Source organism: Dermacentor albipictus, chromosome 2 (assembly GCF_038994185.2).
Source record: "Dermacentor albipictus isolate Rhodes 1998 colony chromosome 2, USDA_Dalb.pri_finalv2, whole genome shotgun sequence".
Taxonomy (NCBI): Eukaryota; Metazoa; Arthropoda; class Arachnida; order Ixodida; family Ixodidae; genus Dermacentor; species Dermacentor albipictus.
Window position 1 is genome coordinate 119,897,105 of NC_091822.1, and position 26,996 is coordinate 119,924,100.

The 26,996-nt window shown below is 43.6% G+C and overlaps 3 protein-coding genes and 1 non-coding gene across 4 annotated transcripts in view; 2 read left to right on the top strand and 2 right to left on the bottom strand.

Annotated features, from left to right (window-relative positions):
* Positions 1 to 15,031, bottom strand: part of Argl (Argininosuccinate lyase) — a 71,519-nt gene extending 56,488 nt beyond the window's left edge. The window contains exons 1-7 of the mRNA XM_065452585.2: positions 14,943 to 15,031; positions 14,738 to 14,842; positions 10,534 to 10,620; positions 9,929 to 10,012; positions 8,794 to 8,853; positions 5,500 to 5,597; positions 1,677 to 1,754 (exon numbers count right to left, since the gene is read on the bottom strand). Of these exons, the coding sequence (XP_065308657.2) occupies positions 1,677 to 1,754; positions 5,500 to 5,597; positions 8,794 to 8,853; positions 9,929 to 10,012; positions 10,534 to 10,620; positions 14,738 to 14,842; positions 14,943 to 14,951 (521 nt within the window). The 5' untranslated portion in view covers positions 14,952 to 15,031. The remainder of the gene's footprint in view (positions 1 to 1,676; positions 1,755 to 5,499; positions 5,598 to 8,793; positions 8,854 to 9,928; positions 10,013 to 10,533; positions 10,621 to 14,737; positions 14,843 to 14,942) is intronic.
* LOC135918916 (U2 spliceosomal RNA) lies at positions 2,360 to 2,543 on the top strand. Its single transcript, XR_010569827.1, has one exon. It is a non-coding gene; the product is annotated as a U2 spliceosomal RNA (small nuclear RNA).
* Positions 15,032 to 15,131: 100 nt separating the features above from the next.
* LOC135918900 (DNA repair protein RAD51 homolog 3-like) lies at positions 15,132 to 16,842 on the top strand. The gene has a single exon (XM_065452586.2). The coding sequence runs from the start codon at positions 15,240 to 15,242 to the stop codon at positions 16,170 to 16,172; it is 933 nt and encodes a 310-aa protein (XP_065308658.1). The 5' UTR covers positions 15,132 to 15,239; the 3' UTR covers positions 16,173 to 16,842.
* Positions 16,843 to 24,687: 7,845 nt separating this feature from the next.
* LOC135918903 (uncharacterized) lies at positions 24,688 to 26,037 on the bottom strand. The gene has a single exon (XM_065452595.2). It carries the CDS (start codon positions 25,889 to 25,891, stop codon positions 24,944 to 24,946), a length of 948 nt encoding a protein of 315 aa, XP_065308667.1. The 5' UTR covers positions 25,892 to 26,037; the 3' UTR covers positions 24,688 to 24,943.
* Positions 26,038 to 26,996: the final 959 nt, after the last annotated feature.

Sequence of the window (26,996 nt, forward strand, 5' to 3'; positions counted from 1 at the left end):
TTTCGGTTTCCAGCGAGAGCAGCAACTGATTCATACGGGCACTAATGTTAAGTGCGCAGCGAGTGAGAAGTGTGAATGGCGTGCGAGAAATGCAAATTTGAAACAGCCTAGCCAACACCGGTTCACTTCTAATTCACTGTCGCTTGTTATAACATTTTTGAAGATCGGTCTCCGCGGCACACGCAGCATGTTGAGCATGTTATCTCTCATAATACGTTTCCCTGCAAGCTACGTTAAAATTCGCCACACTTGTCATGACTATGTTGGGATGGTTTATTACTAGTACATGAAACGCCACGAAACAAATGCAGATCTGTAACGCCCATTCAATATGCATTTCGCGGACCCACGTAGGACGTGTAGTAGCCGAAGGAGCGTATTGCGTGTCACGTGAACTGAGTTTCAACGACTTATATAACCCGAAAATTGTATCAGCGATGAATTTGAGTGAAAAAGATGTATAACAGCTTGTATATAAAGCCGTGTAACCGGCGCCCAACGCGTTCATCTCATTCATTGAGGCTAAAAGAGTATTCCTGCCGAACTACCTTATTCGAACAATCGGGCGACAATCTTTTTTTGCTCCCGGTTCCATTCATGAATGGAACGCCCTCCCTGAAACTGCACTTGAGAGCCCAACCGCATCTTCGTTGGTGCAGGCACTCCCCGCAAAGCTATGACCTAATCTATTGCTCAGGGCATTTGCTACACACTAGATAGTGTGCGATATAGATAAACAATACAGGCACGCATGTGTACTGCGCCTGAGACACTCTTGTGCTTTTTGTTCCTTGTGCTCCTTTGTGATGAAGTGTTTTCTACTTGCCGTTGTGTTTACACACGTGCCCTAATGCTTTCGACCATGGAGTTGTTTCTGCTTAGGCTTCTTGAATTTTCTGTTATTTCTGTTTCCGAAATCCTATATATAGTTTTTTTTTAATTGTCGCACGCTGTTATTTTTTCTACATAGCATTGCATTGTATACCCACTATTTTTGCACCTTCGTACTACCCTTTACATATTTCTTGTACAACCCACTCCTGTTTAGGGCCTGATAATCAGGCTGGCTGTAATAAATAAATAAATAAATAAATAAATAAATAAATAAATAAATAAATAAATAAATAAACTTGTGGTATAATTTGCACACTGCACAATACATTGAAATTTGGTGCTTCGTCTTAACCCCGTGTGAACTGTTAAGTCGAAGACAATGTAATGAACCCTTTTTATACGAAGTAGCTCCAACACTGTGTCAGTTCGCGCGCTCAACACAAGCTTTGGAAAACAGAGTAAGTTTACACCTCTCGTGAATTCGCTGCATGCATGATGGAAACGAAGGAGGACGTCTAATGTATCTATGGAGCCCTGCTCGCTTTACACTAATTGAAAGAGAGCCTCCGTGAAGGCTCCTAAAAGATCATAAAGGACATTTTTACCCTGCTTTACAGTCGAACCTCGGTATAACAAACAGGACTGCAATAACGAATTATCGGATATTATGAAGCAATTCAGAAACATTCCTCGCCAATAATGACATACGTAACGAAGACATGCCTGTAACGAGCACTGAATATAACGAATATCTATTTTCGTGTCAGACACGGATTTCTTATAAAGAGGCTGGACTGTATTTTATTTTATCGATAAATATGTCAAGCCGCAATTTCACCTACCTGAGCATCCAATGGGAGAAGCGGATAGGTTGAGCCTTCTGGAGGTGCGTGTAGCCGGGCATAAGCACGTCGATTTCTCTGAAAGACGCCAGATGTGTAGGCATGTTGCGTGTTTCTAATCAAAGACGCACAGTATTTGTATAATAAAGCAGGCTGTTACATTTACACTTCTATCTTTTCCTCCCTGTTCACTTCTTCAAACAACAGTATTCGCGAAGTAACTACTGAGCACTTGGCCAGTAATCTTTCCTTCAGGTATAGAATTTTCGTTAGAGTGTGTAGCAATTTGTTTTTTTTTTTCCCCGCATTGAAACTTGCCGGTACTGTCGCCGCATTACGGGTCGAGCGAACAAGCTTTAAACAAGTTCTGTAGCTTGTTTGCTCCAATTCGGCAGCAATGCCGTCATGCAGCTTGTTTATTCAAATCTACGAAAGAACAAAAAGTAGGCCACACACAATGCGACAAAAAAAAAAAAAAAATCAGTGCCATTCCGCTATGTGCAGGCGGGATGGGGGCCTCACGGACGGTTCGCATTTCCTTTCCGCCTCGCGGTCCTGGCGGGCAGCACGCTTACGGGACCGCCACCGCGGGAGAGCGGAAGGAAAGGAAAGGAGATGCGCAAGCGCTTGAACAGAGGGTGTTGGCTTGAAACGTCGACAAATAGAGAGGGCGGTGCGAACGTAGAGTTGGCCCGCGCGGATCAAAATGTAGTATCTGTTCTTATCAGCCTAATGTGTGATACGGATTGTGTTTGGACCCAAGGTATTGAACTTATTTTTGCAAATTGTGGGAGTGCTTGAAGCCTGCTTCACCTCCGCTGCAGGTCGGCTCGGTAGTGCACCATCTTCGGGATCGGCCCACGCTCTTGGCCTATGGGCATCGATCCGCTGGAAACTAGCCACATAAAGCAAAGCTGTATATGGCTAGTTTACATCTGATTCGTTGGCCATCTGAGTGGATGGCCATCGATGGATTCGCCATCTGATTTCGTTGGCCAACCGGAAGAGGTTTTTCTTGTTCATCTGCAAGATAAGTATGGGACTGGCCGCTGGTTTTTCACGTGCGTCAAAAATTATGACCACAGCTGTATTTTCCGGGATGGAGCCATCATCACGGATTGTTTCAAGTAAACGGAGCTTGAGCAGAAACGAACAGAGCTGATCAACAAAGTGAGCGATGGCTTGTGCGACAATAATCGTGGCCACGCACACTACATCGAATTACTTACAGGCAGTTGGGTAAATTCTGTTGCGGCCGAATGTGCACTCGTCGCTGCGCCGAACTGCCGCACAAGACAACAAGGCGAAATACTATACCGAAGCCGAGCCAAGGCTCAGCGGCGCTGGTCACGAGCAAGGCTGGCGTGACGTCATTGCACCGTATACGCAGGAGAGCCGCTTGGGCATTCAGGCGAACGCACGCGCTATAGTGCAAATTCGGCTGACGCCGCCCCGTCCATAGCTCCGCGGCGCCTTCACCTTCTCCACATCACGTCGCTTTCTCTCGCCTTTTCCTCCTCCGCTGCTATTCGGTTGGATAAACGACCGCGAAACCACGCGAAAGGGACAACGGAATGTGTTGCTTTAAATGTTCGTCAGTTGCCAACTTCGAGCTCATCGTTTAAATTGGAACACGAAGTCATTGCAGCTCATGGTTCGCGTCCTTTTTACCATTTCTTTCTTTCTCTCTCTCCATATTTCTCGCTTCACGTGAAAACAAAAACAAAGAAACAAAAAGGCATTCTGTATTCGATATCTTTTATTTCAATATTTTCTTACATTAGCGTTTGATTTCTTCAGAAAATTTTATTCTTCCAACGCCTTGCAGCATTTGTGCCCAAAGCGACAGAAAGTTTTGGAGAATACAAAACGCTGCCGGTTGAAACCAATCCCGCACCCTCCGTGCATCTTATGCGGTGCTCTTCAACGCCCGCGAATTGACGGAACGCCTTGCAGGCAGTATGTCAGAGCGGAACAAAAACCAAAAAGAAAAACGATAAAAAACAACAACGATATTTTTGCCCGGAACGAAAACATAACCGAAACGTTACATATTATTTTGTTTCGGAGGGAAACCGAAATGTTTTCGATCGGTTTTCAGTTCAAGAGAGAAAGTCGGCCAACCGAAGCAAGCGACTTCAGGTGACGTCAGAATTAGCGCGTATATCTCCGGCAAGGATAGTGCGAGCGATAACCGATCGAGCGTTAGCTCCGCTAATGTAAGCCTGTCGTTCGGTGCTCTATAGCAGATCGACGTCGTAGCAAAACTCGGGGCATGCGCGCTGGAGAGCTTATCGTTTCGTTTTCTGCGGGTACAACGCTTTGTTACCGAAGTTCTATCGTTCGTTTACGTTCGTTCACGTTCGTTCATTTTATCGGAACAGCGGTCTCGCATTTCGGCGAGTACACTCGATGACTTGTCGCTTCTGAGATCATGTTCAGTGCCTTGAATCAATTGCACTGCGTTACCTTGCTTCGAAAATATTTGCATGCGAACAGAAACCGTTATGAACCGTTACAAATCATTTTTTTTTTCCGTTCCGGAGCAGAACCGGAATGGAACGTTTTTCAGTGGAACGAAATTAAAACGAGAACGAAAAACATTTCGTTCCGACACCCTGCTTTGAGGTATCACATTATCACACGAAAAAGTTTGCAGTAGGTACACTGGAACAGGTTACATTTGTGATACGCATACAATGTGGTGCAGTCATCCCGCACCGAGCTTTAAGAAAAGATGGAAAATTTTACACAAATAGTTACAAGTGCATAATGTTCGCAGTCGAGTTGCGCACCGACAGTAATATTTGATGACAAACAATTCTTTAGTTATGAATTAATTAGCTAATACTGAATCTCAGAAAAAGGTTATTATTTTCGCAGTGGGCATTAAGCCTGCCATTCTGATTTCTAGCCTGTACTACTATATGCGAACAAGATAGTTTTTTTTTGTTACTGAAATACAGAGACAATTGTCGAAGTGTCAATTAAGAAGTTGTAGAGAATTATGAGAAACATCGAATGGGTACGTGTTCAGGATGTGAAGTGTATGGTCATATATCCTTACTGAAAAAAAACCATATGCCCCCATACGCCCAGTGTACATAATCCTATATGATCATATATGGGTTCCTTATTAAAACCCGCATGTTTCCATATAAACCCATATGATCATAAAGGAATATGATGTGGGGCGTGTGGTTTTTCAGTTGGGATTGTTTCTGGCTCATGAAGGTTAGTTATTCGGTTCGAGAATCGGTACAATCGGTTCGATAGTGAAACGAGTATAAAAAGAAATCTAGGATCGGCTCCTCCAAGCGAACGCCGCAAAAAACCTTCACCTGAAACTTTTTTTTACGCTATATAGAATAATCAAACTGGAATTAATGCCTCTTCGCATCTGCGTCCTCCGTATTACTTATCTACCCGAAGAGACCATGTGTTCTGGAGTATGCACACAGGACTGACCTTTTAAATTTTCTTTCTTTCCGCGGACCATATCGGAGTATATTTTTTTTACCGGCTGAGTTTTGATCGAAAAAAAAAAACACTAAAGAACTCCGGGACAACGTCGCTGGCGTAACAGAATATTCCCAGCTCTGAGCTTAATTCTCAGTGCTGTCACCGAAAAGGAGCTCAGAACTTCTGAGCCGGAGACACAGGGCGTCGTTATCCTACACTTTGTTTCGTTCCTTTGTCATGTGAATTTCTACTGCGATGTTGAGGCCTGTATTTCATCTAGGCAGTTGTTTTTATCGCAGTGTCCACCGCCGAAAGCTGTAACGCTTGCCTATTCACAAATAATTCGTTCGAAGTGTCTCACCTCTCGGCCCTTGTGCAGGTGATCTCAATGAAGCGTCTGATATGTTCAACCAGCGTGGCGACGGATTTGCGTGTCCACAACCTTAGATCCGTGGCAACCTGCGACGCGCGGAGCATTGTTTAACGAGGAGGCGCTTAAATGTACGGTCCGTACCATGCAAATATTTATTTAGATCATGCATTAAAATTCTATAGATAGCACTTCTTGTCGACAAATGTTTACCGACTTTTCGCAAGTGACTTGTTCGTTTGGGCTGCGAATTGCGAATGGGCCGGAATAAATATCGACTCACAGGCTTTCGCTTTCAGATAGTTTACAGTTTCTTTATCGCCGAAAAGACAAAGAATTATAAGAACCCTACGAGACGTCTGTGCCAAGTTTGTATATGTTACGTTACTATATATTCTTTTACAACTACACTACATATCGCGTAGCAAGATATCGCAAGGGTGGGTGCATAAAATATTCAAAATCCAAACGCGTTTGAAGAACAAAATTTAAAGGAGCACACTATTAACAGCAACACAAGCAAAACACCATCAAGCAACATAGTCTGCAGTTGTAAAGGGTGACAAGACTTTGTGTCACAGCTCTGAGACTGTAAAGTGAGGGAACACATCGCGATAATTTGGCGACGAATTCATCCTGTAGGTAGTTTACGCGGTGACCCATCAAGCCCATTCTAGCTCTCGATTGTGTGAGAAAAAAAGGAGGACTTAACTCGAGATCTTAGCAGAACAATGTTTAGGGAATCACTACATCGGATGAAATCGGGAAGTGGTGTTATGCAAAAACTATACGAAGCGATTCCAGAAATATCGCCCTAGTTTACAATGATGGGGGGAAATAACGATCATAACAGTTTCAAGGTAATCTGAAGGCTTTATTTTGAATTGGATCAGGGTTAACGGTATTAAATTGAGGACGACGCAACGAGCTATGGAAAGAAGAATGATGGGTGGAACGTTAAGGGATAAGAAAAGAGCAGATTGGGTGAGGGAACAAACGCGAGTTAATGACATCTTAGTTGAAATCAAGAAAAATAAATGGGCATGGGCAGGACATGTAATGAGGAGGGAAGATAACCGATGGTCATTAAGGGTTACGGACTGGATTCCAAGGGAAGGGAAGCGTAGCAGGGGGCGTCAGAAAGTTAGGTGGGCGGATGAGATTAAGAAATTTGTTGGGACAACATGGTCACAATTAGCACATGACCGGGGTTGTTGGTGAAGTATGGGAGAAGCTTTTGCCCTGCAGTGGGCGTAACCATTATGATGATGATGATGATGATGATGATGATGATGATCGGTATTCTCAGAATAATGTGGTGACCAGATAACTGACGTGTATTCGAGCCGCAACCTTATTAGTGATTTGTACGCTATTAAGGTACATTCTCTTGTGGCACACCACAGGTTCCTATTCAAATACCCCAATTTTCGCAACGCCTTTGTGCTAACTTAATCGATCTGCTTATGCCATTTAAACTTAGTTCATTTTAACACACCATTTAGGACACCATTTCAACATATAATTTTAACTTGGTCCATGTTTTTATACTATGCTTACATCAGGTTTAAATGTAACTCCATTGTATCTGAACTCCTCAACGCACCCACGTTGAGACGATTCATTAAAGTACGTGAAATGTATATTTTTTTACTTGTAACATTAATTAAAACTTATCTAAAAGTTAATTGACGTTTGCCACGTTTTTGTTTTTTCTCCATGCGCAAAGCCGAGAGGAGACCTTGTTTAACTGTAACTTGTATTGCGTATTGCTTTGTCAGATCAATATATATTTATACATATAAAGGCACGTGTAAGTTGAGGAAGCACGTAGTACGAGAAAAAACCATGCTTATTTCCTACGTTTCAGCTGGTTCCCGGCCGAAACGTAGGAAATAAAGCATCGTTTCTTTTTTTTTTTTTTGTACGTGCGTCAGAACTGATAGCTGGGCGAGTTGGTACGAATTCATAGTAAAATATTTATCGTGCACAATTGACATGGACACCGTGAAATGGGACACACGAGCGCTTGCTCACAACTATTTTATTTTCGGAAAGATACAGAACATATATACCCTAGCTATCAGCTCTGAGCATGTGCTACTAGAGTGCTCAGTAAAACAGAAACAGATTAAGAACACATTAAGAAGGTTCATCCAGTATATAAAAAAGCAAATTCATTTCCAGTGATTACAACCGATGGTTGGCTTATGCAATTTTCAGCGCACTTTTTGATATGAAATGCCTCTGTGATTTCACGTGCTAGTTTGTTTTTATCTGAAAACAAGATGTCAGTGTTAAAATTTAAATACAGGATCACAATGACATAGATTATAGTGGTTCGACAAGTGCGAATCGTTTTTTTTTTCTTTTACCGAGAGAACGTTCATGTTCTTTTAGACGGGTGTTTATGCACCGACCGGTTTTTCTTATGTAGTACATGTTGCCACAGGTCAACGGAAGCCGGTACACAACACCTATTCTGCATTTTGTGAATTTTTGATCGTCTTTTAGGCCGCAGCTGCAGTTTTTAACCCTATTGTATAACTTATTGGAAATATCTTGGCACATAGCTGCACACGGTTCACCAGTGGGTGGGCGTCATTTATCGCGCACTCGCAGTGTAATCACTAGGCGTCAAAAAAGGTCAAGAAGCCCGAGCGCGTGGACCATCGGTCCGCGCCGCACAACCCAGTTGATCAGTGCGTGCGCATAGGGGTTATGAATTTCCCATTTTGCCTCTTTCGTTTGGGCTTCCAGGCTAGCTGTTCGATGTGGGTGATCGTATACAGTACATATAAGCACTAACACGTCCACGGACATGGCGGATTTTTGTGTATCCGCTGACAGAGTCGGCTGTTTGATTCACTCCTTCAATAAGACCCCGCTTATGACGCAGATGCCCTCTTATCACTTTACTCGCAGACAACTTTCCGAGGCAATTAATGAAGCGAAAGCCACAGAGGTGGAGCTTCTGCACATGTGTTACTGCGCCAAGTAGTCCGGCAGAGCTTGACAGTGCTTTTCCTAGAGCAGACTCTGAATGAGCGAGCTTCTGCGTGCGACGGCTCCGCATCTGGCCGAACGCGAACGAGAAATGTGAAATATAGAGTCGAATTTAATACTTGAAATGTGTATTTTACGTACTGCTTTAATAAGGCATAAGATGTTTGTGTATTCGCTTGTCCAGCTTAAGTTAACGCAAATAAGCCTTTGGAACTATTTTCAGAAGCGGAGTTACTTTCTTTTTTTTCTTGAGAGTACATTGTCCGCGAGTGTGATTACCTGATCGTTCCGGCTCCGACCCGTGTGCAGTTTGCCGCCGATCTCATGACCGACGATTTCCTGCGAAGCAAGAAATATTATTGACCAGTGGAAATAAAGCTGCCAGATTTAGACTTCGTTAGCTATGGTTATAGAGCTAAATTTGAAGTAAAGAGCGCTACGAAGACGCAGACTAAAAGAGGGAGGAACTTGTACGACGGACAAGGCGCTACTTCCAACTAAATGCATTACCTGCCCTTCAGTCACGCTTACCGAAAAAGAGATAGCTTTTCTAATGAGATAGGGAGGTGGTGATGTCACGATGGGCCATTCTAGGTTGTATCTATTTAAAAATCCTGTTTCTTCAAAAAACATTTAGTTGGAAGTAGTGCCTTGTCCGTCGTACATGTTCCTCTTTTAGCCCGCGTCTTCGTAGCGCTCTTTTCTTCAAGTATGTAAAACCAACTCGCCCACATCAAGCTTCTGCTGCTATAGAGCTAAAGTTCTTGGATTCCACTTGGGAGCAAAATTGTAGGTTATTTTAGCCGTTCACTCCTGACAGAAAAATAAGAGTTGGGCTTCCAAAGCTGCATTCGTCATCTGTAAACGAGGGAGGAAAGAGAAAAGAAGAAGGCAGGGAGGTTAACCAGAATAACGTCCGGTTGGCTACCCTACACCGGGGGAATGGGAAAGGGGAAAGCAAAGATCACAGGGGGAGAGAGGAGGGAAGGAAAGAAGGAAATTGCGATCTGTAAACGAAAATCCTTCTTAAGTGTTCACAGAAGGAGGCGAAATCAGAACAGTGATATCTTTATTGTTCAGTCTGTACATACAGACACCACCACCAATTTTCTCCAAGGTGCCGGCAGGATAGCACTTTTGCCTCTCTCTTGTAGCAGCTTGTTTTCTGCAAGTTTTTAATGGCTTTATTATTCACAAATGGTAACAGGATAACAGTAATCCAAGCTAAACATATATTAAATGGGTGTGCACTATAATTTAAGCCGTATTACGAACTTCCGTGGTTTCTCACTTTCATTATAAGTATGTCTCCTTCTTTTTATTCGTTCCTTAATGGCTCTGCTCGCAGGCGCATTCACTCTGTCACGATGGAAAAGGATGTTGAAAATATTCACCGTAGGAATTGTATGTTTACCTTTAGACGACGTTCATTCGCAGAATGAATGTCTTCGTCGTGCCGAGTAACCACGAAATCTCCCGACGACCATTCGTTTCCCACCTGGAATATCAGAATCTGAATCAAAAGAGACCCACTAAAAGGAAACACTAAATCAATTTAGACAACGTATTCTTAAAAAAATTTTTTTTCTCGATAATAGGTTGGTTATTAGAAGGAAAAATGGACATCAAAGTTCCTTTTTCTTTGTTCGCTTATTTCGCGTTGCAACGCCAGCGCCAGTACGCCATCGTGACGTTGTGCATTTCAAGTTGTCTTTTTTCGCATTTCCGCAAACATGCCATGATCAATTTTTGGCTCCTTTAGAACAGAATGTAGTCCATTTCTGCCGATAAACAATGTAAATACGTCTTAGCAGACACCGTCAAAATTAATGACGTCATGACGAACTGGCGCGGGAACTTCTAGGTGGCGCCACCCATCTTTCCTTTATGCGTACTTTCACTAAGACTCTTCTGGCCGTATGTGTGTCGTCTTTGTTATTGCAGGAGGGGGTATAGTGTACTAACTAACTATATACATATATATATTGCCCAGCTACGCCGAAGCGCCCTCTCACGTACTTCGGTCAGGCCACGACGAAGGGTGTCCGCCTCCTGCGACGTAATGATGCCTGCGCGTTTCAACGCCTCGGCGTACGCCTTGCTTCCCTGCAATAAACGGGAATAAACGGATGCCGAAGGCCTCGTATACATATATTTTTGTTATTTACAACAACTAAATGAGCTCAATGGAAATTGGAACCGAGAATAAGGGAAACATATGCAGTGGACTATCGGTAAGATCGACGAAACCGGTTAAACCGAATCTTCGGATAGTTTACCGACAATGTGTGAACATATAGTTGGTTTCCCATGTACACAACGCAAAAAAAAAAAAATCCACTTACGTGAGTTATAAGCTTTCATGTCCTGAAATCGCACAGTGGGTTATAAGGGCTGCTGTGTACAGTGGCGTCTCTCGTATAGGCGTCGCCCGTGTAAACGTCCCTCATAGGTGCCCTGTCCTGTGGTTTCTCTGTCTTCCGTTGTGCTTGACAATGTTCCACAGAGGGCTCCGAATAAGTTTTTCCGCCTGCGGTTTCCTCCCTAATGCAGCTTCTTAGAAGAACTTCTTGTTGGGCGAGTTGGTGCATATTAGCAAACAGTTTTATAACAGCTCGAACAAACGACCACAAAAGTGTTTCCTCTCGCAGTTGTTTCGATAGATACTTTTCTGTGTAATGGAAGTGAAATCTGCGCAATCCTTCTGTGTATCGGTCTCTGAAACAACGCTCCAACAGACGCGTAGGATACTGGCGAATACCGCAGCTAATCGCAACTTTAGCAGGCACTTAGTGAAGAAGCACGGCAGTGTGGTCCGCAGCTAAATTTAGCTTGCATACCGTGACGTGAAATCATCCCGTGCACCGCGACAACGACAGTAGTGAAACAGGACAACAGCACGGCGCGCGTAGTGTTATTCCCATAAGCGTATAATACGACAGCACTTCATTCTTTCGCCAAATAAAAAAAGATATTTTACCTATCGAGACAACGCCTTTAGAGGCTGTTCAAAGGCGATACATTCTTACTGAATGATTCGAAGTTATTAGGCAGAAGTTAACTGCTTCATAGTTCTCTGAGGCACTACAGTGAATGGACATCCACGCGGATGTTTTGCGACATACTCATTGGGTCTTTTAAGCATGAAATGCTTTTAGCTTCCGTTTTCGGCGAGCTTCAAGTGACCTTGAGCCAAAAGCCAGAGCCGTTATCCGGGAACTCAAACGAGAACATCCGGGCATCGTTGCGAGAACGAGATGACATCATCCGGACAACCAGTCAAAGGTTAAGAAAATGCGGGCTCTGACCCCCAACTCTTTGCACAGGACCGCATTGCATACGCAAGTTACTGCCCAAATAAGTCACAAAAAATATTGCTTCGTAGTTCTTCCTAATGTTTGTTCACAATACCACTCAAGCTGTAACTTCTAGTTAGCTGAAGTTTAATTTGTCATTTCCAATAGCGAAGTTCAAAAGGCAGATACAGGGCCCCATACACTTCATTGTCATCTTTAGGTGCTGAGACCGCGTTGCTTGCGCTCTTTTGAACGCCAGCGGTCCGCGAGTTCCACGGATCTGGTTTGGCATCGCCTCGAGAGATGGCGCTTCCTTCAGTCGCTTTTCTTCTACTAGCTGGGCAGCATCCATATGGACCAGTACACAGTATGGCGTGGTGCGGTGTGCTACAGTGCGGTGTGGTGGGGTGTGCCATTACGAACAAGCCGTAGACCCATTTTAAGATTGTGGCTAGTATCATCTCCAACCAATCTGCTTTGCCGGTAGCCATTTCATACTGACATCCAATCTCGATTACGGGAGAGCCAGCAATTTTTCCCCTAGACTCCATAAGTGTTGTTATTCTTTACATTCAAATAGAAACTAATATTCGACAACTTCGAATAGTGAATTCTCGAATCGGATATGAATCTAACTGCAATGACTACTAAAGTTGTATCTAAAATATCGAATGTTCGCAGCCTCTTTCTATCTCACTTGGCTCGCTACAGCGCTCACATCATGTTCGAACTTGGACGGCATGGGATTAGCCGATTAGTACAGTAGCGAACTTATTTGTCGTACGCGGTTCTGAAAATAGCTACTCACAAACGTGGAAGCGGTTTCAACTCGCCGAGCGGAGAGCAACCGAAAATGTAAACTGCAATTGCTTCCGTCCTTTATTTTCCCTTTTCTTTTTTTTTTAAGCGAAGCTTTTTTTGCCTAACCTCCGGATTAGTACCTCGGCAAATGTATTCCTGCAGACGAAAGTTACATGTGCGCCGAATGAAAGCACCAGCGAACGGGCACCTAGTGCAAGTTAACGTCCCTTTAGAGACTTTAGTGTAAGTAAGCGCACATCTGTGATGCTTAACAAAGAAATAAATTGCTACATAAAACTCGAACAAATGATATCGGCTCACAAGCATTGACGTAGCAAGAGGGGAGGAGGTTGAACCCCTCCTCGAAGTTTTCTGACACCCTCACCTCCCTTCTCCTTTCTTACAGAACAAAAACTTTCAGAAGGTTGGCTCCGAAAGAGCAACATGGATGAAAGGGGAAGTTTGAATGTGAAAGCAAGGCGAGAGCTTGTGGCGGTCCGTAGGGGAGGGGGAGAGATTCATGGGGGCGATCCCCTCTCCCATGCACAGAAGATTGAGACCCCACTCATGGCGCGCCTCTACTTCATTGTGGATCGTGTTAACCATAACTGATGAGGGTGGATCGGGGCTAAAAATTTCATACACATATGCACATACACATACACAAATGCGTTATACACATACACAAATGCGTTAATTGGACGTTTGCCACATGTGAAGCCACCACCCATACATCAGCACCTATCCAGACGTCAACGCAGCGTGGACACCGACTGTTGAAGGATGCCACGAAAGGCCCTCACCCCGCCCTTTACCTGTCAGCCTGAGCGAAGGATACAAAGGAGGGGAACAACGACGACGATTTGCGAGTCACAGTTAATTAGACGTTTAACAAAAGTGAAATCCACACCAATCTATCAGCGCCTATCCAGAGGTCGACGCCGCGTGGACATCTACTCTTCACGGATCCCACAAAAGGCCCCGATCCCGCCCTTTACCTGTCAGCCTGAGAGAAGGATTAAACATGTCCCTTTATTAAAGCGACGCCTTTTCTACCTTCATTCTCGATGTTTGGCGCGTCTGCTTTGTCGATTTCTTGTCAAGCAATATACGACCAATGCGAGTTTATATCATGATCACTACTTCTGTTGCAGTTATTAGGACCTATAAAGCATTTTATTTTTCTTATAGAACTTTCTATTGCCCTGATACAGGATCGGCAGAGATCTTTATGGGACCTGTACACTTTACTACGGGATCTGTAGGTTTTCCTATTGGACCTATATATCTCGCATAAGACCAAAAGAGATTTCTATTGGAATATTCCCTAGGGTAGGGACGTGCTAAGTTCAAGATAATATATTACAAATGGTGCAATTACAACGCTAAAGCTCACACGATTTGTTTTTTGCCGCAAGTTCAAACACGCACAAAAGGAAGACACATAGAAGACAACACGGGTGGACTAAAATTAAGATTCTTGGCCGAAGTAGAATTCAAACAGCACGTGAGCTAACGGAAGCTTACTATATAAAAAAGAAAGGTGCAAGCTGCATTGGCGATACATCTGTCTTTCTTTGCAAATCGGAAACGATATTGTTTGACCGCTGGATAACGTAGATTTGTGAAGAGCCTGGGCATGCTTGTATGCTTAAATATATATTCATGGGTCACAGCCAAACTAAATCAGTTGGAAGTGTCGCCCGTGTTGTCTTCTATGTTTCTTCATTTTGTGTGTGTTTTAATTTGCCGCAAAAAAAACATGTCTTTTAGCAAGCACCAACCAGGCCAACAAGCAGTTCTGTTGCTCACACGATTTACACACACACACACACACACACACACACACACACACACACACACACACACACACACACACACACACACACACACACACACACACACACACATATATATATATATATATATATATATATATATATATATATATATATATATATATATATATATATATATATATATGGTGGCTAACGTATATGCAACATGTTGTTGTTGTGGTCTCAAATGGTTCATGCCAACGTGGGTGATCGTGGCTACACCGGAGATAAATACAAGCGTAGTTTCCAACAAGAAACTTTACGATAAAAAAGTGCACATGCGTTCACCTCTATGTCTTCTTTCCACAATCTTTGGTCGTAAGTGATGGAGTTACTAAACTTTAACATAGCTTCACTGGTCTTCCCAGAAAAGCGCCCACCCCATAGCTTATTCTGAAAAAGAAATAAGAATAGCATAGTTTAAAATGATTGTACAAACGTTAAATGTGCTTATTGTGCGGAAAGACTTCTACGAGGCAACAGATCTACTTACAGTCTCCATTGCTGCTATCCGTTGGGCCTTCGCTCTCGCGTTTACCGTTAGCTTCGCAGTGCGATGGGCGATAAATGATATAGACGTTCAAGAGCAGCGGCACAGCGGTATCTAATCTCTAACCGAGCGGAAAACAGGAAAAAACAAAAACGAAACTGAAACAAAGTACGATTACTTTTCAGTCAAGCCAAGCTCCTAGACAATCAAAATATTGAGCCACAAATGCGAAGAAGATGAATTCAAAAAACGGGAAGTCCATTCTCTGAAGTTTCTCTTCGTTTTTTTCCCCCCTTCGCGATGTCAAAGCGTGATTTTTGCTCTCTAATCTTGCCGCAGCGAGTACGTAAGCGTCTTCAGGAGGCCAGCATCGAAGATGACGACGACCTAGTGGCATCCGGCCCGTCTTTCACTGCTGAGGCGGCATTGGTTCTTGAGCGACGGCGGGAGACCCCCATCTTCACGTTTAACACCGCTTCAGATTGTCTCAAGCGAAATGAGAACTTGCACCGCATAGCGACATGGGTTCCCAGCATCGACGCTATGCTTGATGGAGGCATTCCTCGGCGCAAGATAATCGAAGTGACCGGCGCCGCCGGCACCGGGAAGACCCAGTTCTGCATGCAGGTAACGGCGTCCAACGAATTGTCGAAGAAATCGACCGTATACGTAGATTCTAAGGGAGGTTTCACGATAGCGCGGTACAAAGAAATCTTGGCGGGAACTTCGAGAAGGCAGGAGTGCGCCCTTGATCCGTGCGGCGGAGCCAGCCTGCGCTACACGTTGTGCGATTCGTGGCAACAACTGGTGTCCACAGTTTGGCTATTGCCCGACGAACTCAGAAGCTGTGAAGCGAAGAAGGAGGAGGAAATAACGTTGGTTGTTTTAGACGGCTTTGACTTTCACCTGAGGAATCAGCTTCAAGACCCCCGCGAGAGGAAGAAGGTGCTCAGCGGACTGACGCAGAAGCTCGTCGAAATCGCGAACTGCGGTGCAGCCGTGCTAGTCACGAATCACCTGTCTATGAAGCCCAGCTACAGCGATCCGTCGTCCCTTGTGATTGCTCCAGCTTTGGGACAGGGTTTTGGGCACGAGTGTGCCTACAGGGCAACATTCGTGGGAGAGGATGGTCTCTATAAAGCTATTTTTTACAAAGCGCCAACGTTCGGACGGACCATGGTGTTGTTTAGAATACAGCGTGATGGAATTGTTGAAGAGACTGACGGCTTTTAAATACGACGGGCATGAGCCTACATGAGCGTCGTGGGTACATACAAGTCTTACATGTGATATGCTCCACTATTTTAACCTTGTGGTTTAACTATGCTATCATACACATCATACAAAATTTTATCATTTGCCTTCTGTGACACGTTTATCTTGCAAATGGTCGCGGAATAATTTTTCTTGTGCATGGCTTCCGTGGAAAGACTGAAGTTTTCAATTTATACTGCAGCAGAAATTGCATTTGGATGTGCATTGCACAGAACTAGTGCAGCATGCCTTGTGCACTACCTTCCAAAAGCTGTTTTATTCTATCTTATTTGTTGTGTTGCATTCGTTTGACAAACACATGCTGACTGAACTTTTCGATCTCCTTTGCTGTGCTGAAATAGCAAGTTCAAGGGACAGCATATTTGAGTGAAATTAACTCTGAAACTATAGAAACCTTGGAATCCCCAGTCCTGTAAACTTTTGTGGGTGACGACTGTATTATTGGCATCAAAGGAAATGCGAGCAGGGAAGTGCAAGCACAAAGCATTACTGAAGGTATGTGCTCACCGTCGGCCATACATTTGTAGAAACAGATGCACACGTCTGGTTTACCCACAGGTTGCTTGCCACGCTGCGATAGCCTTGCCTCTGTTTTCTTCGTTTTTCGTTTTGCTTTTTAATAACTTGCCATGGTTGCCTAGTGGCTATGGTGTTGGGCTGCTAAGCACGAAGTCGCAGGATTGAATCCTGGCCACGGTGGCCGCATTTGATGGGGGCAAAATGCGAGAACACCCATGTGCTCAGATTTAGGTGCACGTTAAAGACCCCGTCAGGTCGTCCATATTTCCGGAGTCCCCCACTACAGTGTGCCTCATAATGTGACCGTGGTTCTGGCAAAAAAAAGAAAAAAGCTTTTTAATGGAAGAAAACAGAAGCAAGCTATTGCAGTAGTGTGAGAATCCTCGCACCTTGAGGCATGCCGAATGTGTGCAGTTGTCTCTGGTAAAAAATAACAGATAGCCCACTCTGTACCTTCAGCTTTCCTTTCTGTGCTTAATTTGACAGTGGTACTCACACACATGCATACATCATCCTAAATTTTTTTTCTCCAAAACTGTACTTGCATATTTTATTCCTCGAATCAATACCTGTCCTCAAAGTCTTCGGTTTCTGTTTGCTTACATCACTAAGGAAAGAATGGTGAATGAAGCTGTTCCTGATTCCTAATCGGGAATTCCAGGCTGTGCTAATTTAATGATAGAATCACTGGATTTGGCACATAAAATCGGCAGCAGAGAACTGTTTGGACAGCAGTGGCATTTTCTAATTTCACAGGTGCAAACAGTTTACATTCTTAAAAGTTCACAAGCCTTTTTGATAAACAATACTTTTTATGACTTGAGAAGTGTTGATTGGCACGCATCCTGTTATAACACTAAGTCAATTTCCACATCATGCTTACATTGACTACGTGGCTTGCTGTAGAATTTACAGATTTTCACTTACCGTATCCCTTAGCATTATATTTATAACACTCTGCGAAGTACTAGTATCTATCATCATTGAAACCTCACTGATCCATTAGTGGTGGTATTACTGTTGGAACATGCTATGGTGGCTCACTGGGTATGGCATCCTGCTGAGGTAGTGGGTTCGATTTCCGGCTGCAGCAGCTGTGGTTCGATGGGGTGGAATACAAGAACGCTCGTGCACATTTATCAGCAACCGGTAGTTGAAATTAACCTGAAGCCCCCCAACTCACTAGCTTGTATATTGCTTTGCGACGTTAAACCAAAATATTTGGTTTGATCACCCTATCGGAAAAGTTGCTGTACAAGCCATCAGTTTTCTGACATTCTAAGGGTTTTCTAATGTGGACGACACAATGTATTGCCGCAAATAAGATGTGCGGTTAAGTTAATAATGTCTCCGACCAAAAGGTGGCATTTGTGTAGACCTCATGTTTCGGAGTCAACTTGGCTCCTTCCTCAGTGGTTAAACTACAGATTATGTTAAAATGAAACTTTTTCATGGTACTTTATAATAGGTGGAGTGGAAAGAGAATATCACTTGGGATGGTAAACTTGCTTTCTGATGTATAATTGATTGACAGGAAATGTGGGGGAGAGAAGAGGCATTGAACAAGGGATGAAAATGTTGGTACTTAAGACGAGAGGCTGCTGTTGTTAGGCCGCAGTGGATTTTTGTTTCCTTTTTGCTGAGGGATGATTGGAATTAGCCTAACCGCATGGGTAATTCAGTGTGAATGTTTAGCTTCCTTGTACTACTGTTGTTGCGCGAGAATTCAATCATGGCATGAACACTGTTCCAACTTCGATGCTCTTGCGTGTGATAGTATCAAAGGCAACTCTGGATGCTTTTAAAGGGACACTAAAGAGACACACTAAAAAAGTCCGGACTTATAAAGCAGTCTTTCAAAGCTCTGCTTTCATTAATTTCAATGATAGTTGATTATTAGAAAAGAGAGTAGAGCTAAAAGTTCCATTTTGAGCATTTCGCATGGAAGCCTCAGCACCAATATGTCAGCGTGATGTCTTGGATATTGAAATATTTATTAATTGGGCCATTACAGCTCAACAGAAGTTCCTGAAACTTACGAAGTTCATTCTTTGACTTTCTTAGAATATACTGTAATGAGGTGTTAACTTGGGCCAGCTGGTACATGTCTAAAAAATGAAATGAGTAACAGTAAAAAAAATGGGACATACAGACTGAGACAGATGAAGTGCTCGGGGGAATACAATGTAGTCCATCTTTAAATCTAGTCAAATTCAATGTAGTCAAATGTAATGTAGTGCATCTTTAAAGATGAAAAATTAACTAGGCCCCATCATATGCGGTCGAAATTCATGGCATCACAGCAAGCTGGGGCATTCACCTCAAGGCAGCAGTGCCATCCGTCTGTCGTCCTTGAGTACTTTCTCGTTTACCAAGCCTCTTCTCGTGATATTACTGAATTTCTTGGTATTGTTGAAAGGTAACACTAGTTTACTAATGCAGCTCAATGCATTTTTCTGTTTACTGTCCCTTTAATATTGTACTAATTTTTGAGGTGCCCTATTAGGCCAAGTCTACCTATGCCTCTCTGCCAACTGAAACTGTCACAAAGAACACCTTTTTACTCTAGCACACACATAAGATTTGCAATTCCTTCGAGAAGAAAGCGAAGTCGTGAAACTGTGCTGCATAGACTGAGACTTGGGGTAATGTTTACTCGCCATTACCTTCATATGATGGGTTGGAAAAACGGCCTCAACTGTCGGGAATGTAAGAACCCGAAGGCAGTCTCGCACGTCACCTGGGACTGCTCTGGTTTCAACCTAGAGTGCAGCACATAATGCAAAACTTCTTGTTTGAGCAGCAGGCTTCTTTTAAAGGAGATTCTGAGGGTGTATAACGGCACTCAAAGCATACTGTGAGCATCCAATACGCTATTCACATATTTAACAGAGAACCTCACCTCCAGGCTTTGTCCGCTATGCACATTGCATGTACCCTTCATGGTGGCTTAGCAGCTATGGTGTTGTACAGCTGAGCACAAGGTCGTGGGATCAAATCCTGGCCGTGGCGGCCGTATTTCAACGGAGGCAAAATGCGAAAATGCCAGTGTCATGTGCATTGGGGGCATGTTAAAGATCCACAAGTTGTCAAAATTAATCCGGAGTCCCCATTACGGCGTGCTTCATAATCATATTGTCGCTTTGGCACATAAAACCCCAGAATTTAACATTGCATGTGTACGTGATCACTGTACATACCCACATCATTGACATCCACACCATCTTTCTTTCCCTTTTCCCTATGTAATGTGGCAGGCCAATGACAAAGCTCTTCAGGCTGACCTCTCTGCTTTTCTTACATTCAAAATATATTTATCTCTCTTGTCTATCGACTGAAGTAAAAGTTTGAGATTTGGCAAATCCCATGGTTACGTAGAAACCGGCATGAGCGAAGCTTTCTTTCATGTTTGTGCAAATGCTATGGAAACATAACGCTAGTGCTAAAAATTTATGTGCGAAATGATGCAAATGTAGTGTAAATTTCCACAAATGTGACACTCTGGTCCCATTTTGTTCACCTCGCTTTCATCATATTCCGTCAGTTGAGTGTGCCCAGCTTCCTCCGCTTTCTGTTGCAGACATCTTCCCTTCTCTGTAGCTCAACACCCCCTGCTCAGTGTATGCTCGGGTCCCATTTTGTTTACTTCACCTTTTTTCTTCCCGCTCAGCTGCTTCTGCTTACAATTCTTTCTTCACTTCTGTGTTGTCAACTTCCTTAGTTTTGTCTTGCCGACTTCTTCACAACTTGCCTGTTGCTCTTCTCGTCTAATCGAGCACATACTCGGTGGGATGTACCCTGTCTGCTTTGTGCCATTAAACCCAAACTAACTAACTAACCCTGTCTGGAGTATTGCCCAAGAATGGGTGCATACACTGCATCACATGTCTATTTGCATGTACCCAGTGGCCTAAGTTGTTTTCCTATCAAGACAACACCTGCCAAGAGGGAGGGACAGGCAAAGAAAACATAGCACTAACAATTTTTCCTTTGTAGAGAACAGTTGGATGTCATTTTGAATTAATATGAGCTTATGTCAAACTTCTTTCAATGTGTGTTCATCATCAGGCTACTTAAGTATACTGCAGGACATTGACCTCCCTTCGATGTCTAATCTGTAAAGGTGTGATGAATGATAAAACAGGAGAGGGGGCACAACAGTGGTGTAGGCCGGTTCAGTATTGTGCTGACCATCTAAAAAGGCACAAGTGCTAACTCAGGCTCATCTCTTCTTTGCCTTTAGTCAGATAAACTATCTCTCCAGTTAACCATGTCCTGCATCAGCCGGTGCTATCCTAGAACTGCAAGTTTCATTTCATTATTCTATGTAATCTTTTGCAGACTCCAACAATCATTTCCTCATTTTGGCATCTGTTATGGTTTCTACAATAAATAATGAATTCTTATCCATTTTATGCATTTCATTGTCGCTAATGGATTATAATGCATTAGCGGTTTCTAAACAAAAAAATTAAGTAGAGCTATATTAGTAAATTACACTTTTACAATGCCAAAAAAAAAAGATCCCGCTTATCATTAAAAGAGGCTTGATAAGCCAGAAAATGTTTGAAATTAGGATAGGTCACGCACCAGCTTGCTGTATTGTCCTGGATTTCCAGTACATTTGTTCAAGGCTGGGTAATATTTTATTAGTGAAGATGGCCTACATTCGGGTCTACAGGAGCCTGTGGCTCCTGTAGAACTAGCTAACTTGTAGGCAGCTAACAAATTTCTAGAGCTTTTATTGTGGTACGATGACCCAAGCACCCACAGCACCCAAACAGATACCCAGATGTACCAGCATGGTGGTCTCAGCACAAAATTTAGAAAAGATAGAAGTTTGGCTTACATTTTTTTCTTCTAGTAATGAACCTCTTACAGTGAAATTGCAAGAATAGGGTTTGAAAGATTCTTTTATCAGTATAAACTGATTTAGTGTTTTCTTTAGTGTCCGTTTAATTTCGACTTCAGTGTCAGTTACCTATATCTTCTCTGCAATCCTCTGCGCCATCTTTCTATCTCTTGATGTTATGCATATCAATTGCATCACTTGTTGCACAGTCCCTGTAGTTTCCTTTTAAGTTTATTCATCATCCCTAAAGTTTCGGCTCCACAGCTTAGTACTGCCATATGCATTGGTTATGTGGTGTTTAAGGATCTTGATAAGCTGCTCGTCACAATCTGGGAGTGTCTGCAATGTGTGACACAATTTTATTTGTCGGCAGATTTCGCTCTTATCATGGACTCTTGATTCCTTACCAGGCTCTTGAACAGTACTTCAGTTTTTTGTACAATCTGCATAGGCTTGGAATAGCCTTCTCAAATACCTACTCCTTCCTCATCAGGACATCCAGAAGTCTCAAATGTGAAGTCTGTAGGTGCAAAGAGATAATTGCACACCTTCTGTGTGATTGTCCCTGTTTAACTGCACAAAGAAAATATCAGTGAATCCCATGTGAAAGTGGCAATTGGTGATGAGTGAAGCTTTCTTTCATGTTTACAGAAATGTCTTCACTTCTCGTTCTTCGCTCATCTGTAGCTCAACACATGCTATGGTCCCGTTTTGGTCACTTAATTATTCACACCTGGCTACTTCTATTGCTGATTTTACTTCTTGCTTCTTGTTCTACTTGTCTGTTCAGTCACATGCCCGTAAGAGGGATTGGCCAAGAATGTTAACACGCCCAGTTGCACAAACCTAGTGGCCCAATTTGTCTATTCAGGCACATATGCAGTGGCACAAGTAGCAACAACAGCTTGTTTTTGCAACTGCAGCAGCCAGCACCCACGGAGATTCTAAAGTTTTGCTTTAAAACATCCTGCACCACACTTGATAAGCTTGGCTGGATAAGCTTGGATGGCCTTTCATCCCTTGTCTCTCTAGATTTTGCTGGACCAGGTTCTCAGTCATCTGTAGTAAGTGTTCTCCAGTGTTGCTGAACGGGATGTTGTCATGTACAAATTAACTGTTGGAGGACATGCCCTTGGGCTAGCTGGTTCTTGCTTAATGGCATAATGCAACCATGATGAAAGACACGTGGGTGCGTCTGCAGGTCATGCAACCTTTGTCTGTGTATTTCATCATAGTTCTGTCATTGCACTATGCTTTGATGTCTATAAATTAAAGGTAAGCGAGATATTCCCCTTTAACCTGTCCAAACCTGGCACATTGAATGTTGCTTCCAAGCACACGGCGTAAATTTGGACAAGACGAGATTGCAAGAACGACATGGGGTAAAGCAGGCAAAAGCACCCAACGCAGTGCTTCTGTTGTTTTCTTAGTTGCACCATTTGTGAAACGTGTTTATATAGGCCTGTATTCATACCAACTTGCTCAAGTTTTATTTCTATTGCAACATTGGGTGCTGTTCTAGCTGCAAGTACTGCGACAGGTATATATGTGCAGAAATTGTAGACCACAGCATTCTTCAGTACAGCCAACTGGCTGCAACTGGGAACATTGCTTAAAATATTTGAGGAAAACTACAGCTTAGTGGTGAGTCAACCATTTTCTCCTTTATAAACAAAGTTAAATAGAAAGGTTGTGTTTATCTCTTTAGGTAAAAAAATAAAATAAAAAGAAGGCAGCTTATTTGATAGATCTAATGCCATTCAGAAGTGGACATCCTGTAAACCATGGAGCTTATGAGAAACAAATGAAATGCGATTGCGTTGCGTAATGCAAGCCACATAATCACAACAGCAATGAAACACAAGAACAGCATGTCACCATATGCACATAAAATGCTGTGTCCAGGAGTGAAGTAATACTACAGCACTGTGCATCGTCTTAAAGAAATGCAATAACGATGAGGTAGGTCAAATAATATGTTGCTTTGCCTTAACCGAGAAAAGAATTTCATAAGCTTCCATAAGGTAAATTATTCAATGGCCCGAAGTAGTTGTACAGAAGTTAACTGCCCTGTGCATTCTTGCCGAGAATGGGATGGAGGGGTTATCATGTACGTGTGAACTAAGCGGACTGTCCATTTCAGTGTGCACTTATTGGTTAGAGCTTGAAGCCAGTAGGGCAGGCAGCAGTTGTTGCTGCCAACTCTCAATCTCTCTGTATTCGGCACTTGCTGAAATGGACAGTCCACTTAGTGGACACACACAGAATACTCCCTCCCCCACCCCTGGTGCCTTGCTGCACCACAGTGGCTGCTATAGAGTTTCGCACAATTACTAGAAAGAACTGTGGGACTGCGATTGTTCAGCTGCCATGGGGGGTTTGCCCAATATTCACACTCGGGACTTTAGACATCCTTGTGGCTTTATCTGTGTCTAAACTTGGCTAAATTTCAAAGCAATTTATACTTTTTTTTAACGCAGAAGGTAATAAGACTGTAAGCACGCATAATCGTTGCTAAATGCAGTGGTTCCACTTGTTCATGCACCCATGGAGTAGTGGTTTCAATGTCGGGCTTCCGTGCTAGAGGCCCTGTGCTCAAATCCTGCCATCGGACAATTTTAATAATGTTTATTTAATTATTTATAATGTAGTACTTTCTTAAAAATCACTTTACAAAGTCACAAAACTATTTAAAGACAGAAGGATGAAGTTTAGGTAAATCCATGCACTAGCCATCGTTCGCATGCTGGTGTTTACGGGAGTGCCCTGCATGCACTCCCATTAACACTAGTGCCACAGTTCCCTCTAACATTTGTATGAAGCTCTATGGTGGCTGTCCCACAGCATAATCATATGGAACAATCACCACTTTTGTCAGTCTTTCTCCCCCAAGACTCCAATATGTGTCCTTATCCTTTATTATAGATTCAAACACAATGATTATCCGAAAACTTCGAATAGTGAATTCTCAAATCACATAGTGAAGACTATGTGACTTGTATTTAGAATTCCAAACATTCACACACCCCTAATATTTAGCAATCTCTTTGCTTCAGTGGCAATGGGTTTCTAATATTTATAATGTACAAAAGAGGCAACATGGACATGAACAAATGCTTTTAATAAGCTTACAGGTACTGTAGCGATGGATATATAAACATATCTGAGATCACAGTTGGACCGCAAGTGTCTTTAGCGGCAGGATAGCCAACACAGCTGCAATAATAATTGCTTCTAACAATGTCACAGAAATTATATCAGAAGTAGAACGTGTTACATGGACTAGATGTGGTCAAAGACAAAGAAAAACAAGCGACCTTTGCCCAACCTGTGGGCTGTGTCAGATAGTTTGCATACTCTATAGATGAATGTCAAGAACCCAGTCTACTTGGGTGCCTATGATCAGTTGCTCAGCTGGCCAGTTGGGAGCATCATGTTCATCGCACATGAGCAGATGCTTCTCAGGGCTTTTGGCAGTATGCACAATGGCAGCTGAACTAAGCAAGGGGTCTTCTGATCTTATTGCCTTGGAGTCGCTAGCAAAATTACTGGAGTCAAAGTCCGGAGCTAGCGTTGCGAATGGGACCAGCTGTTCGTCGTCGGAATCAGACGGCGGAACGGCCTCGAGGACAATGACCTCGTCGGGCACGAGCTGCGCAGAGTTGAGCCCGTTCGTAGGAAGGGGCACGTCGTCGTAGAAGCTATCCACGAGGCTTTGCACCGTCGGCGACGACATGATGGCCTCCTCCACCGCGCGGTTACTCCACCAAACTTGACAAATGCTTGGGCTCGATGGCACGCTCATGGCAGCATCGGCACGGTTGCTTGCGCCGCCAAGTTCGCGAACACCCGTGAACGCTTCCTGGTCGCAGTCCCCCAACACTTCCAGAGACGGCAGTAGCTCTGGCGAGCTTTGCTCGCTCTGGCGTCGCTTTCGCCTCGCCGGCGGAGTTGCCTCAAGACTACGACGGAACTGGCTCCTCACATCCCGAAGGTTGCGCGGCGAGGCTCGACGGCCGTTGTCGTTAGCAAGCAGCTCAGATACCACGCCTTCCAAGTAACGCAGTCTTTGAACTGCTGCCTGTAGAACGGCGCGTCTGGATCGGTGCAGTCGGCTACGCGGTGACGAAGGCAGCACCAGGCAGCGCAATGCGTTGAAGCAGCTGGTCATCTCGGCTCGCCACAGAATATCTGCCGTCCTTCGGCGGTGGTAATACGTGTCTCTGTCCACGACTCGCCGTCTTCGGTGACCATGGGCGTCCACTAGAGCGGCGTGTCTCGAAGTCTTGCGACATTTCGGTGGCATAACTGATCCGTCACGGCTTTAACTAACCGTTGATCGTTTTAAACCACGCGCCGTCTGGACGATTTGAATTTGAATGAGTGGGCATGTGGGTAGCCAGCCAACCAGCGATCGATGCAAGCCGCCGCACGTCTGCCATCAGCTAACAAGGAAATGCAACTACTAAATCACGTGGATTCTGTTTCTAACTGTGTTATCTCAATAGTTTTTATCCACTCATACTTTTTAACTTGGCCGTCAATATTTGTGTTATTTATTATTTACTGCTACATAGTGGTTGTACACTAGCGCCATTCACTTTTTATTTGGATCCTGTGTAGGAAAGACGTAGGGTACGCAATCGCGCAGTCTCTGCAGCTGCAAAACAATGCTATAATAGAATGACACTTGTTTATTGCCGCCTTGGGCAACAACAGCCAGATGCAGCCGGTGCATTTGTTGCATCTTGAGGGGTTTTGGAGCCTCCTTTTGCGTTCGAAGTCTCCTTTTGACTATAAATGTACACACGTGTCTATCGTAGGGATCGCCGCATTTGTAACAGCTGTCGAGTTTTAGGAAAACTGAACATTCTCTCTTTATTTGTTTACTATACAAAGGGCATACGTTTAACTGTATGTCGCGAAACTAAACTTCCTAGACCGCAATTAAATGCAAAGAGGCTGCATAGCAGACCGTTGATGCATAGGGTGCGCATTTCTGAGGTCGCTGGTTCGAATCTGGACTGCGGAGGCCTCATTCTTAGGGGCGGAATGCAAAAGCATCCATGTATACATATTCAAGTGCACGCTGAGAACAACGCGAGGTCGTCACAAACAGCAGACGTACTCATGCGTACGCGACCTCGCCCCACAGTCCGTACTGTGGTTACATTTGAAACGCCGTTTTCAGCCACTCCTGTGGCAAGATCCCTGCACATAAGTGCCATGCTGGTGTCAACGCTCACTCCCAACTCTTGCGGCAAGACGTCGACCACATCCTAGCAATCACCACAAAAGCTTGGGACGGGTAACTGATCGAGCTGAAAAAGCAGTCTTCAATAATAATGCTTTCGCCACAGAAAGTTCTGTGGTATGAAAGGTGGTATTAGTCGAGTTTTGCATTCACCGAT

What these genes read in the sequence shown, in the direction of transcription:
- LOC135918900 (XM_065452586.2), top strand. Translation starts at nt 15,240, where the DNA reads ATGTCAAAGCGTGATTTTTGCTCTCTAATCTTGCCGCAGCGAGTACGT.
- LOC135918903 (XM_065452595.2), bottom strand. Translation starts at nt 25,891, where the DNA reads ATGCCACCGAAATGTCGCAAGACTTCGAGACACGCCGCTCTAGTGGAC.